Consider the following 15,024-nt stretch of genomic DNA (forward strand, 5'->3'; position numbering starts at 1 on the left):
GAGACGGAGTCTCGCTGTGTCGCCCAGGCTGCAGTGCAGTGGTGCAATCTCAACTCACCACAAGCTCCGCCTCCCGGGTTCACGCCATTCTCCTGCCTCAGCCTCCTGGGAATACAGGCATGTGCCACCACGCCTGGCTAATATTTTTGTATTTTTAGTAGAGACGGGGTTTCACCGTGTTAGCCAGGATGGTCTGGATCTCCTGACCTCGTGATTCACCCGCCTCGGCCTCCCAAAGTGCTGGGATTACAGGCTTGAGCCACCACACTCGGCCCTAAAACTTTGGGCAAGGAATTGAACTTCTCTAAGCCTTAAGTTCCCCATTTAACATGTAACACTGAAAATAGCAATGATAATATCTACCTTTATTGATTCTTAATCAATAAAACAAGATAATCCATTAAACAAGATAATCCATTCAAAGCACTTCACACAGTTCTTCAGTAAACATTAGCTATTAGTATATGTTACGCAAATAATTTGTGGAAAGCAACAAACTCTTCTGATTGACATAAAATTATAAGGTACTAGATGCGTTAAAAGATTAAACTGACTTCTGTCAGCACCAGCGCTAATGAACTGTATGTTTTGCAAATCATAGATGTTTTTTAATTAAATGAAACTAAATAAATTAGATGTTAAGCCAGTATCTGTCTTAGGATAAAACACTTGGGGCTAAGTTTACTGCTGAAACTTCTTCATTCTGAAATGTCAGCCTAGCGCTATCATTTTTCCTCAAGAAAAACATCTTCTAGCCAAAAGCAATATTCCAAATATTTAACACCCATTCAGAATACACACCAACCAGTAAACATGACTAGTGCAGACTGGCAGAATAGCATCCCTGCTTATCCTAAGGTCATGAAATATTATTTGTGACAGAAATGATGACCCACTTCAATGTATTTTTTTTTAGTGCAAAACTGTAATAAACTGGCTTATAGGAACTTAGTAAAACACAAAAATCTATTCATCATGCCATGCCACAATCCACATATCAAGCTAGCTCTGACTCAGCTCCCTATCTCACCTCCAGGTCACAGCTGTATTCGGTGCCATCTAAGAGGGTCACTTTACACTGGACAGTTTTGGTCTTCTTGGCGACTTTTTGAGATGCCTTCTCTGCTTTCAGCTCATTGGTCTGCACTTCCTTGGTCTCCCTTTTTGCTGCTCCTCCTTCTAATTTGTCTTCCTGTGTTTCTTTTACCTTCTCTTCTCTCTCCTTACTTACTAATTCAGTAGGCTGTTGAGGAAGAAAAATTAAATTCATACCATAGTCAACCAACTTGCAGATGACAACATACTAAAAGGAAAATCTTTCATAAGAATTAGGATCGTTACTTTAAACACTGTAACTTTCAGATTTTTAAAGACTTGAAAATTCCAATAGAAAGGATATTTCCCCTCATCCTCTTTTCATGGCCAAAATTCTCATTTTGCCAGGTTGGTTATTTGGCATTAAATGAATCAAAGAAACTACATCCCAGCAACTACAATTTAAGTATCATCTCAAATAATAACATTTCCAATTAAAATCTTATACCATGGCAAAACCTAGGCTTTGTTAGGCAACTAAAATGCACACACACAAATCTACTACTTCCTGTCCAGTGAAAACTTAAAGAGGCATAAAAGAGCATTCTGTTTAAAAAAGAGATGGCAGGGCTCAGAGTACCTACCCCACCTAAACAGGTTACAGACATGAATTTTTTAGTAATTTGCATATATAGTGGACTTTTTTTCAAGGAGTAACAGGGAAAGGCTATGGTAGACCAATCTAAGACCCATTCCGTATACATTAAGCCAAAGCAGTATCTCAGTACAAGAAATCTGGAAATGATCCAAAACAAACAAACCCTTTTTATTATGTGGTTACGCTATCAGGTTTTCATTTCCAGGCAATTATTCCCAAACATACCTGCGTCTCCACTTTGCTCACTGAGGGTTTTTCTTCCTTGACTTCAACTTTAATCTCTTGTTTCTTCTGAGCCATTTCTTCAGCATCACCCTTAGCCTGTCTCTGTTCTTCCGGAACGGGTTCCTCTTTATCTAAGACCTGTTCTTCAACAACAGCTTGGGTGGGCTCTTTTTTATCTCCTCCATCTTTGGCCACTACTAAGGTATATGACTTTTGCTTCTTAAGCCATGGCGGTATGAACCGAGAAATACCCCTGCTCTCAGATGTTTCCTTCTCTCTCTTCCGGCGGCGTAGACTACTTTGGCTTTCAGCTGCAGGAGATGGCTGGGAACCTTTTTCCTCCTCTGGATCGGAAGACTGATTCTGCTGATTTTCTGCTACTTCTTTAGGTTTTTCCTTGGTTGCATCTGTTCCTAACTGGCTAGAGTCCTTCTTCACTTCAGATGCAGAGCCTACTTCAGTAGTCATGGCCACAGCTTATGCTGTAATCAAAACAAAAATCACAAAATGTCATTTTATAAGTTCTCTCAAATTTAGTTTGGTTGCAAGGGGCATGATAACGAAAGATGGGAGGGAGAGTAACAGATGACAGGGAGAAAGCACATCAAGAAAGAAGATTCAAAAGCACAAGACAAAATGGAGACTGTTGCTCTTTTAGAATTCTCTGTCGGCATCACAGACTCAAAACTAGCATCACAATAGAACTCTGTGTGTTCTGAATTCTATATAGCTAGAACTTAAAATCATCAAGAACTCAAGAAACAGGGATTATTTTTATTTGGTTTCAACTTGTTATAAACAATAATTGATTTCTAAAATCCAAGTTTTTTAAGAAAAATTACTTTTATCTGTACTTGGTATTCTTTATTCTGTAACATGAAGATGTTATCAACAGTGCTAGAAAGCAATGAGACACATTTCACTACAATTTCATACATTAAACCCAAAATCTATCAAAATGCTAGGTATTAGAAAAAACAGTTTTAAGTGTATGTTGTGTAACAGCAAGAAGGTAAAATAATAAAAATGTATTATTCTGTGTTCCAATATTAAATCCCGTAATTCACCATCACTGTTCCAATGCAAAAGTTAATCTTCTGGAAAAGGTACTCAAATTCTAATCAAAACTCCGAACCTCCATCCCACCCAACCATAATCACACTTTTCTTTGTATATATAAGAAAAATATTTAAGGGCCATAATCCAAACCAAATGAAGACATTATGAGGTGGAAAAAATGCATCCGACGATTGCTCTTATCATAACTAATTAGAACAAAATTTAAATAAATTCTGAAAATAACTAAATTTTACATAAGCAAAGAGGGACTTTTAAAGTGTTACAACACGCTGACATAAAGAACAACAGGCAGGGCCTGCAGAGATAGCTGATCACATTCACTCTCCCCTCCCTTGCCAATAATAAGTGCCAGAGTCCTGGCACCCTGGACAATGAGTAGTGTCCCAGCTATCTTCAAAGGTGGTAAAAACTTAGAGACAGACACATGGTGTATTCCTGTAGTCACAGCTACTTGGGAGTCTGAGACAAGAAACATGCTTGAGCCCAGGAGTCTGAGGCCAGCCTGAGAAACAGAGTGAGAGACTCCATCTCTTAAAAAGAAAATTGTGTTAACTTTTTAAGTGGTACAAACTTGAATAAGTAAAAAAAAAAAAAAAAAAAAAAAAAAAAAAAAAAAAAAAAAAAAAAAAAAAAAAAAAAGTACACTTATTTTAAAGCTTTATTAAGATATAATTCACGTACCATAAATTTCACCCTCTTAAAGTATACAGTTAGTGATTTTGAGTATACTCACAAGGTGCTGCAACCATCACCACTAATTCTAGAGCATTTTCATCACTCCAAAAAGAAATCCTGTGCCCATTAGTAGTCACTCTGCATTCCCCACCACCCCCTGGCAACCTTATGAATATATCCAAGAGCAATGGACTGTATACTTTAAAAGGGTGAATTTTGTGATATGTAAATTTTCTCAATAAAAATAACTTTAAAATGTTTTTCACATCTAATATGCAACCACAAAAACAGTCAAGTCAATTCGCCTATATAATGGCTTCTACGATGTGGTAAGTCATGGGCACGTGAATAAAGACAACCTTTGAGGAGCTAAGGGAGTGAGGGCTACAAATAAGCATACATTAAGTCAATAGCATGTTGCACAAAAAAACACAGGACTAGGCCAGGTGCAGTGGCTCATGTCTGTAATCCCAGCGCTTTGGGAGGTCGAGGAGGGTGGACCACTTGAGGTCAAGAGTTCAAGACCACCCTGGCCAACATGGCAAAACCCCATCTCTACTAAAAATACAAAAATTAGCCGAGTGTGGTGGCACGTCTCTGTAATCCCAGCTACTCAGGAGGCTGAGGCCAGAGAATAGCTTGAACCTAGGAGGCAGAGGTTGCAGTGAGCTGACACTGCGTCACTGCACTCCAGCCTAGGCAACAGAACAAGACCCTGTCTCAAAACAACAACAACAAAAAAGCAAAGGACTTAAGCCAGGTTAGGAGAAGAAGAGGGTCACCAGGCAGGCGTTTCTGCAGAAGTTGACATTTGAGTTTATTTTTTTAAATGGGTATTCATTATTCAGACAAAATAGCCAGAATGGAAGGTATGTGTCAGGCATAGGGAGTTGTGTGGAAACATGAGAACATTCCTCATAAAAAAGGAAACCACAGGTACAGAACAATAATCCACTGTACAAGTGAAGTGGGGGCTTATGAGTGAAGATAGGACAGGCAGAAGCTGAACTGGTAATAATGAAGTAAGAAAGGAAGGCAGAAGCGAAAACATAAAAGATTCTGTGTTATTTTAAAGGCAATGTGGGGGTTATTTGAAAAGCAATGAGAAGTTACATAAGTACTTGAAGTAGAGGAGAAATGTAATAAGATTCTCATTTCACTTAGCCCAACCTGGCTGTAAAGCACAGGATGAAAGAAAAGACTGAAGCAGAACGACATCTAGGAGATTGGGTTGATCTGATCTCTGGTTGATCCAGACCTGAGAAGACAATGGTCTATACTACAGCAGAAACATTAGGGTAAAGGACAAGAAATTAATCTAATGATAAGGTAGAGTGGATACGACTTGATGTCCAGGCTAAATATAGAAAGTCAAAGAGAGGGAAGAGATAACGACAAATCCCAGGTCAAGGAAGACTAGGGTGATGGCAGAACCATTCGTGGAAATGGGGAACACCTGTAAAAGTGGGTCTGGCTGACACATATAATTCAATTTTGAATTCATTGTGATTGAGAAGTTGTGGAGATGTCTAGATGACCCCAAGACACACAGGTTTTGATTGGAGACTAGATACACACTAGAGATAGGGTTTGGAAGTTGTCATCACATGGGGATAGCAGGGGATACATCACCTAGAGAAAAAGGGTAGCTTAAACTGAGAGGATCCTTAAAGGAGCTCTTATCACCATCAACATATAAGATCAGGCAGAAGAAAAGGCATGAGGGCCAGCAGAAATACATAGTGAGGCAGGGAGATCAGGAGACAGTAATATCCTTGACAGCAATACTATGTAAGAGGGAATAGTTAACTATCATACCCACATATTCTATGCTGCTTCTCATTCTCAGGCATTTGAAATTCAAAAGTATGTCTTCCAAGACCCGAGGACAGGTAAACTGGCTCCATATTGCACAGAAAACCTTTTTTCCTTCTTTAACATACCATTTCCCATGTACCATTTAAGTGGACAATATTATTTACTTTAATCATGAAATAACCAAAGTGTATTTCTAGTATATGCTCTCTAATTACATTCTGAGAGCTGAATAAATGTCCTGGTAAAATTAAAACCAAAATGCCCCCATACTTGTCTAAGCTAACCAAGATAAATTGGCAGCTCTCTAATTACTTTGGCTGTGAGAAATAGTCTGGGAACCAATCAACTAAGGCTGATTTCTGGCCAAAATATTTTAGAAGCAGTGAAATATAAAACTTGAGTTTCCACTATTATGTTAAACGCATTAATAGTTGTTTATATTTTAATCATAAGGGTTTCCACTCACTGTTTACTGTCTGACACAGTGCCCATAATCTATTTCTCAAAATATTCTACAAAGTATGTATTATCCCTATTTTACAAATAATAAACAGAAGTCACTTATCCAAGGCCACTAATGGAGAACCACACAGCTGTGTACACCTTCCCTCACACACACTTCATAATGCAATCACAGCTCCATTATGCATGAATGACCTACTCAACCACAGAGTCCTTGGCCTAGTACTCAAAGAAGGTTCTTGCCAGTTAGTGAAAATGACTATGAAATAACATAAATGTATTCTCAGATTTATTCAGAATATTCTCTCTTAAAAGTAAGAAATTTATAGACAAATTTAAATAACAAAGAAAATCCCATTTGAACGTTATTGCTTGACCATGTAATCATAACTGAGCTGGCTGACAGAAACTGAAGACAAAGTACAAATACAGACACGAAGAGCACCGACAAAACCACATGGTTAAGCCTCACGAAGTCATCCTCAATCACCACTGTATTCACAACACCTATAAGGGTTAAGAGCCTCAAAAGTGATGATCAGTGTCACCCATCCAAATGGAAGTTACAAGACAGAAAACAATGGAAAAGACTAATTGGATCATTACTCAACATATTCTTGAAACAGTTTCAAGAGTTCAACAGAGCTCAAAACAAAACACTACCTTCTTTGTTGATAAAATGGCTTCTTGAACAAATTACCACCATCAAGAAAACATGATTACAGTATAGCCACTCACCCTAATTATCATGCCTATAACCCTGAGTTTCTTTCAGCTGTGGATAAGCCTTTAAACTCTATCACCCATGAAAATGAGAACTCTTGCAGTGGAATGCTGACATTCCCACTAAAATGAAAGCTCCATGAGGGTTGGGGTCTTTCTTTTATATACTGCTATGTTCCCAGCATCTAGACTGGCACATAATAGGTACCTAATAAGTAATTACTAAATGAGTATTGTTCAGTCATCTAGTCTAATATCCTCACTTTATTTTATTAACAACCAAACTGAGGATCAGAAAGACCCGGAGATTTGCCTGAGATGGTAAAGTCAGATGGGCAAGCCAAAATTGGAACTAAGGTTTCCCAAACTCTGGCAATGCTCATTGACTAATATTTAATTATAATTACCCCAAATCCATCATTAGTATAGTTATATAATACATTAAGTAATGATCTTTCTACTTATCATCAACCAAAAAGAACACTGCTGTGAACAGCCCGCCCATTAGACAAGCATGTGGTTTTGACACAATTACCATGTTGGCATGCTCCATCTGGGTTGATAAAAGTGTTCATTATTGTGACAGCTTCATGAGAAAAAGCATGCATCATTTAACATGCAATGAAGCAGAAAACCATCATCAATAGAGGATCAGTACTGGTTAGGTAAGGAGCTGTGTTACGTAAACCCATTCTTTTTTTCCAACGTTTAAAAAGGGAGGTAAATTCTAATGTGCTATCTCTATCACTAGGCTGAACTGCCAACCATATAACATCATGCTACTTAAAACATTGGCCCTTAATCAGAATACTACAGCAAGCAAAGCAAAGCAGATACACAACCTCACAAACACACAAACAACTTCAAGTAAGGGGTTCATGCTAATTCTTGGGTTCAGATGTTTCCTTAAAACCTTGAGGAAACTGGGACCTTAATAGTAAGGGACCTTACTATTAATAAAACCCCCGAGCAGGGAACAGGGTAGGTGCTGCTGCCAGCTGAGTAGCTCCCATTCTCTGCTGAGATCACAAGCAATATGAGAGTCTTTGATTTCTACCAAGAGAACTCAACCCATTTTTTAAGGATCCAAGATTCACAAAATGGGAAGGTATGTATTTCTAAGCTTTAAAAATGGTAGCGAGAGGATGGCGGGAGGCTTTCATTTCAGCTTTGAGAAAACAACAAAACTTTGCAACAAATAACCATTGAACTTAAAACATATTGGCAATGTGTAGACAGTTCTGGCCATTTTCTACATCTGACAAAACTAGTTTTCATCTGCTTGTGGGTAGAGGATACGTAGAGCATCTTGCTGATACCCACAATCACGTGCTTGTATGTTCACCTCCCCGAAGGGCCTATAGCTATTGAAAGAGAAGGTCTTTCAATAATGCACTATTTGATGCCATCAAACCTGAGGAAAAAAAAAAAAACAATTATAGAAATGATTCAGCAGCCACCTAACTCTACTTGGGAAATAAAGAGGTGATGCTTCTCAAATATATTCATCATTTAAAAGGAGAAGGGGAAGAGGCAGGAGAGGCAGGGGCAGAGGGGAAGGAGCAAGGGGGGGGTAAGGGGAACAAGGAAGAAGAAATATCTGGAGAGGAAGAAGGAGTAACAAAAACAGGCAGACTTAGAGCAAAGTGCAAGTAAGTCCTTACCCTCACAGGTTTATGTTTCTTAAGTGTCAGATGGTCTAGAAAATACTATACTTCACATTCAAGTAAGTATAAATACATTCCAAAGGGACTATTTGTTAGTTCATATTATCTGTATGGGGAGGATGAACAAGTAATCCAATGCTGCTCACCCTAGTTACCTTTATAACCCACTATATCACTTGTTTATTTATTTTTAGAGGGATAAGGGACCTATTAGACAGAGCTATTACTATAAAGATGTAAACTAATATCCAGTTTAAATTAAACCCACACATACAAAACATATGAACTACAATCTTCGCTAGTTCAAGTCTAGATGGGATCAGGTGACATTCAGAGCATATATTTCTCCCACTCTTTCTCCTTTTTAATAGAACCTAAATTTTGTTCCACTTGCCCCCCTTCCACATGTGTTTCAACAGAGGCTAGCTTCAGATTGGTCTCAAGGGTAGCTCCTACTGGTCTAGGGCAATCATGGTAGTCTCCCACCCCTTGCCAAGAAAATACACACGAAGTCCACTGGTGGGCTTCTGGAAAAGGATCTCTCCCTCTAACAAGAGCCACAGGAAGAGGAGGCCCCTTCTGCTGTCTCTGAACATTGTATACATAACTCTGTTAAATGCTATTGTCATCTTGAATCCACAGAGAAGAAAAAGCCTGATGACATACTGACACACAACAAAGGACACTGGCAAGAGAATCACAGAGAAGAGGACCAGCTCCCTGATGGTGCCACACATGGCCCGGTCCTGTGCTGGAGCTTCCTGTTTGTGAAATCACATACTCCTCTCTGGCTCAATGAGCCAGGGATTTCAGTTACTGTAGTCAGAAACATCTTGATGTTGACTTCTGCATATTCTGAGGAGAGCATTAGAAAATAAGCATTAAGAAACTGAGAGTACAGGCCGGGCGCGGTGGCTCACGCTTGTAATCTCAGCACTTTGGGAGGCCGAGGCGGGCGGATCACGAGGTCAGGAGATCGAGACCACGGTGAAACCCTGTCTCTACTAAAAATACAAAAAATTAGCCGGGCATGGTGGCGGGCGCCTGTAGTCCCAGCTACTCGGAGAGGCTGAGGCAGGAGAATGGCGTGAACCCGAGAGGAGGAGCTTGCAGTGAGCCGAGATTGCGCCACTGCACTCCAGCCTGGGCGACAGAGCGAGACTCCGTCTCAAAAAAAAAAAAAAAAAAAAAAAAAAAAAGAAACTGAGAGTACATATAGATCTTGGGTCATTATTATTCCCACTGCATTTTATGACCCTCATAACTAAGAGCTATGGTTGTCAAAGTACTCCATTTTTTCCAAATGATGTTCAATTTTTAAAAACCTAATACTTGAGTTAATATTAGTGAGATAAGTCACTAATTATTTATTCTAACAACTCTAAATAAGAATGAAACCAAAAAAAATCTTACTTTATTCAACATATGAGTCCCTTTCTTCATATGTTGGAGACAGGGGTATATGAAAACTAAGGCATACTTTTCAATAACATCCAGGTGCAATAACAATCAAGATAATAATCTTTGTTGAAAGCAAGTCCCTACCGCTGTCATTAAGGATGGAGTCAAGAAAAAGACCTGTTAAAGCATCCTCCACCAGCAACTAAGGCAATCTTGGAAATAGATACAATTTCCTGAAGTTAAAGCTAAACAACCAGAAGCCATACATAAATCATGAAAGACTCTAATATTGGATATCTTTATTCACATAACCATAATGCATATAAACCTTGTAATACTGGCAATCCAACAACACACACTAGCAGAGATTATCTAGAGACATCCAGAACCCTGCTGAGTTCTCATCAATCAATTATGCACACTGAGTTGTATGGTCAGAAATCTTGGTGAACTGCATCTGCTCTAATTCCTTCTCTCAGGTAGAGACCCGATTCTGTGTAATAATCAAAGATGAAGCTATATTCTTTCTTTTCTTTTCCTTTTTTTTTTTTTTCAGACGGAGTCTCCCTCTGTCGCCTAGGGCTGAAGTGCCATGGCATGATATCAGCTCACTGCAATCTCTGCCTGCCGGGTTCAAGCGATTCTCCTGCCTCAGCCTCCCAAGTAGCTGGGATCACAGGTGCATGCCACCATGCCTGGCTAATTTTTGTATTTTTAGTAGAGATGGGGTTTCACCATGTTGGCCTGGCTGGTCTCAAACTCCTGACCTCAAGTGATCCACCCGCCTCAGCCTCCCAAAATGCTGGGATTACAGGCACGAACTACTGCGCCCAGCCTGAAGCTATATTCTTTCTGTGAGAAGTTACCTATGTCTGAATAAAATAGCCTGGTGGTTTGGAGATGAAGACTGTGAAATAAAACAGGATTAGAATTTCAGCTCTGCTTATTAGCCATGTAACCGCAGACAAGTTATTTTAGCCTTGCTGAGTTTCAGCTTCCTCATAAGCAAAAACAAAAAGGATATAAAATGTACTCATTGGTTGATTCTAAGCTTTAGATGCTATAATACATAAAGTGCCTGGCACATAATAAATTCATAATAAATGATCAGCCACTGTCATCCATAGAGATTCTGCCAAGAAAATAACTATATTTGTTTACTAAAAAAAAAAGTAATGGTAGTAATAACAGTAATCACAACAGAAATAATCATGATAATATCAGCTATTTGTTAAACACTGCTCTAGAAACATTGCATGCAACAACTCGAACCTTCTCAACCCTTTTAGGAAGGAACTGAAATTATTCTCATGTTACAGATGAAGAAGGTAAAAAGAGGATAGATGGGTTGGTCAAAGCCATATAACCAATAAAGTGAAGTGCCAGAATTCAAACCCAGGCCGTCCAGCTCTAAAGACCTTGTACAACACTGCCTTCAATCCCAAAACAACTTCACTACTGTATAACTTGCACCTAGCATGATGCCCGACAGTTAATGATTTGTTGAAAAGTGAAATTGATAATTACCACTACCTTTGGGGGCTTTATAATCATTAGCAGCATGTTCTAACGGAGCACTCCTCATGAATTTCAGTGACCATCAGGATGTGAGTGGGGTCAGTATCTTATCCCCTTCTTTCAAGACAAGTGTTTATTGAGTACTCTCAAAGCATATGCACCAGGCACCAGTAATACAGATGAAAGAATCCTGCTCTCAGTATAGTGGGAGACGTAGGTAATAAGATAAGCATTCATAGTCAAACAACTTGTAACCAATTCATAAATCTTGGTAATTTAGATTTAAAAATTACTACTAGTTTGAAAAGCAGCCACGATTTTCTTGTTATCTCTTCAGGAAATCACACAATGAATGGTCCTTCATATGAAATACTGGTTAAACACTCATAACATACAAAATAATCATTATATGATTTTTGGAGAGGACTAATTCTCCTTCTCAATTTTATTTGGTCTCTATTTGAATTCAAGTAACTTGAATAAAAAAGCCCAATAAAACAAGTCTGGGTGTAAGTTGCCTCAACATCAAAAAAATAAAAAACAAATTTTATTTTTAAATTTTTGGCTAGGCCGATTTAAATAATCGGTCCAATGGTGGGGAAAGTGGCCAATAGATAAACAGAGTTATCAAAAAAAAGAAAAAAGCAAGAAACACAAGTGGCACATAAACATATGAAGAGGTACTTGTCACACTCTTAGTAAAAGAAATGAAACTAAAAATTCAGAATGGAGACATCCAAAAGTTTAATCATGCACTCATTGAGCAAGACTATGGGAACGAAGGCATTCTCAAACAATTGCTAGCAGAAGAATAAACTGGTATGGGCCCAGTGGAAGTCAATTTGCCAATAGCTTTCAAAATTCCAAATGTGTCCACACTTTAAAGTAGTAATCCTGCTTGTGGTAATGCAGGGGTGTCCAATCTTGTGGCTTCCCTGGGCCACAATGGAAGAAGAAGAATGTCTTGGGCCACACATAAAATACACTAACAGCTGATGAGCTTTAAAAAAAAATTGCAAAAAAAAATCTAATAATGATCTAAGAAAGTTTACAAATTTGTGTTGGGCAGAAATCAAAGCTGTCCTGGGCCTCATGCGGCCTGCAGGCCACAGGTTGGACAAGCTTGTGGTAAGGTATCCTACAGATATATTTGTGCATATGTAAAATAATTATGTAAAGGTGACTCACTACAACACTGTAAAAGCTAAGGATCCATGTCCATCAACAGGGGGCCTTATACCACATTCATACAACAGAATACTAAGCAACTGTAAAGAGAAAAGATGAGAAAGGCTACCATCCCACTTGGGATAATAACTCCAATTATTAAGTACATTGTTAAGTACAAAAAGCAAGATTCAGATGGTATAAGTGATAGGTCACTTTAGAGGGATAGGATACCTTATACAGACATCACATCTTATAGGATGAAAGCAAAGCATGTGGGAGATACACAAATAAAGGATGTCAATATGCATATGTGAATATGCACACACACACATTTTCCTTTAAATGAGTAAAGAAACTAGGGAAGAATGCAAGAGAGTAACAACAGTGATTACGGGGAATGGAGGGTGGTGCTGGGTAGACGACTGCCGTGGTACAGATATGGGAGACAATGTTTTTACTGAACAGAAGTTTTCATAAACTTAAGCACTTAAGTACTTTACTAGCAGAACCATATTTATGCATTAAGTGAACCCAGCTTGGTTAGCCAGCTTCCTTGGAGACAACACATGTGCCAATATGACTCCCACAAGCCACAATGCCAATTTGCCTTGTCACACAGCTCTAGCCACACAAATGAACATCGACTCCAGCTCAGCAGTAGCATTAAGATGGCCTAAGCTTTGGATTTCCTAGTGTATGAAGGTTAAGACTGTTTCTATATCCTCAAAGAAACAGATTTCTGCCAGCCTCCACTTCAGTATATTTCACAAACCCACCACTGACCCCCCACCTAGATTGTTCCCCTAAGTAGTTTAAGCTCAACACCCAAGCTTTTAGTGCAGCAACATTTTTTTTAAGAAGTGTATCAGTTCTTCATTTAAAAAAATACAGTCGTCCCTCAGTATCTGTGAGGGATTGGTCCACAGATACCCAAATCCACACATACTCAAGTCCCGCTGTCAGCCTTACTGAACCGGTGGACAGGAAAAGTCAGCCATCTGTATCCGAGTTTAGCACCCTACAAACACAGTTATTTTCAACCTGAATTTGGTTGCAGATACAGAAGTTGCCTATATGGAGGGCTGATTAGATTTACTGAAAAAACTCACATATAAGTGGACCTATGCAGTGCAGGCTTGCGTTGTTCAAGAGTCAATTACAGTTCCTGAGAAAACGTTGCTTGTTTTTTATCCTTTTTTCCTCAGTGTGGACTTGAGACAAACAAGTGTCTCTTGCTAACAATAATACTGGTGCATATGCAGGCAGCGTAAAAAGATTATTCGTATTCTCTGCTGGAGGGCTGGGAACGGGGCACTTGGAAATAGAGTTCTCTGAAAGTTGAGGACATTTTTTTTTTTAAGGCAGAGTAAACAGAATGGGAAGAGTCCTATTAAATGTCTAAGCTGGTCATACATAAACATTCCCCAATCTCTTTCAGCAGCTTCCTCCTCACAGGGAAAAGCAGGAATAAAATTGGCCTGACAGCACAAGCTTGTCATCAGTTTCCTGTCCACACCTCTTCCCTGCCCATCTGCAACTATATTCATATGAAGAGGGTAAAACTTTTGTGCAGATAAAACAACTACATGTTCCTAGCACAGTGTTTGCATCCGGTGGCTTCCTGATAAATATCTTTTGTGATGTTCCTAGTATTTAGGGAACATTTATTTGGGCCACCCCCCTATAATGCTCTATAGAAAAAAAAATGCTACCGTGCAGTTTATTCCAGTGACATCATAACCAAGCTCAAACCAGAGCAGGGCCAATACCAACAAACTCCCATGATCATGACAGATGCCAGCGAGTCTATTTTTCCTAAGCTAACCCCACAACTATCTTATGCATAAAATGGCTCCCCAGCCCCATCATCAAACTCGTGCCCACTTGGTATCCAACAGTAATCAACAACCAGTCTAATACTATTTCTGTGTGAATCAAACTCTAAAAAATAACAGTAGTGGTTCAGGAGGCATTTCCCAAATAAGCAAACGACAAATCCACCAAGGTTAACTGCACAGGATAAACGCACAGGCTGCAGACGCTGCATTTTAATAGGTCATAAGACAAAAGCTTGTCGAAGTCAATCAACTCCCCCACACTGTGACAAGTACACCAAGCTGGAGCCTACACTGACCTCATACTTTCAAATCCTCTTCTCTATAAGCTTTGGAATGCTGTAGTCAACAGGCATAAATACCTAAACCTCACAAAAAACATAATTCACTTTTTAAATTTTGGCCGTTAGTTCTTCCGCCATTTTAAGTAATTATAGCACTACTAAAGAGTTCTACCAATACATAGCATATATTCTAAAAACTAAGACTATAAACTGAATGACACTTCTGGCTTAAGCAAGCATATCCAAATGTTGGCCCCAGTCCACTGGCTGATCAGCAGAAGGTGCCAGAGAGAATCCAAATTATGGACCCTCCAAGCCTGGCTTGATAAGAGCAATTTTCCCTCGGCGGGAAAAGCTGTAATTACAATGGAATTACAGACATGCCATTTGGAGTGCTATAAAACCTTTTTTTTTTTTTTTTTAAGTTAAGTATTTCTACTCTGAGGATTCATTTAGTTCAGAACTACTTAGCA

At 39.0% G+C, this 15,024-nt stretch overlaps 1 protein-coding gene across 39 annotated transcripts in view; it reads right to left on the reverse strand.

The window, feature by feature from the left end:
- The window catches only part of EPB41L2 (erythrocyte membrane protein band 4.1 like 2), a 232,544-nt gene that overhangs the window by 115,887 nt on the left and 101,633 nt on the right, over positions 1 to 15,024 (reverse strand). For all 39 annotated transcript variants that reach the window (XM_055264020.2, XM_055263991.2, XM_055263874.2 and 36 more), the window contains exons 2-3: positions 1,919 to 2,400; positions 1,031 to 1,243 (exon numbers count right to left, since the gene is read on the reverse strand). In XM_055264020.2, the coding sequence (XP_055119995.2) occupies positions 1,031 to 1,243; positions 1,919 to 2,386 (681 nt within the window). In that variant the 5' untranslated portion in view covers positions 2,387 to 2,400. The remainder of the gene's footprint in view (positions 1 to 1,030; positions 1,244 to 1,918; positions 2,401 to 15,024) is intronic.

Source organism: Symphalangus syndactylus, chromosome 2 (assembly GCF_028878055.3).
Source record: "Symphalangus syndactylus isolate Jambi chromosome 2, NHGRI_mSymSyn1-v2.1_pri, whole genome shotgun sequence".
Lineage (NCBI taxonomy): Eukaryota > Metazoa > Chordata > Mammalia > Primates > Hylobatidae > Symphalangus > Symphalangus syndactylus.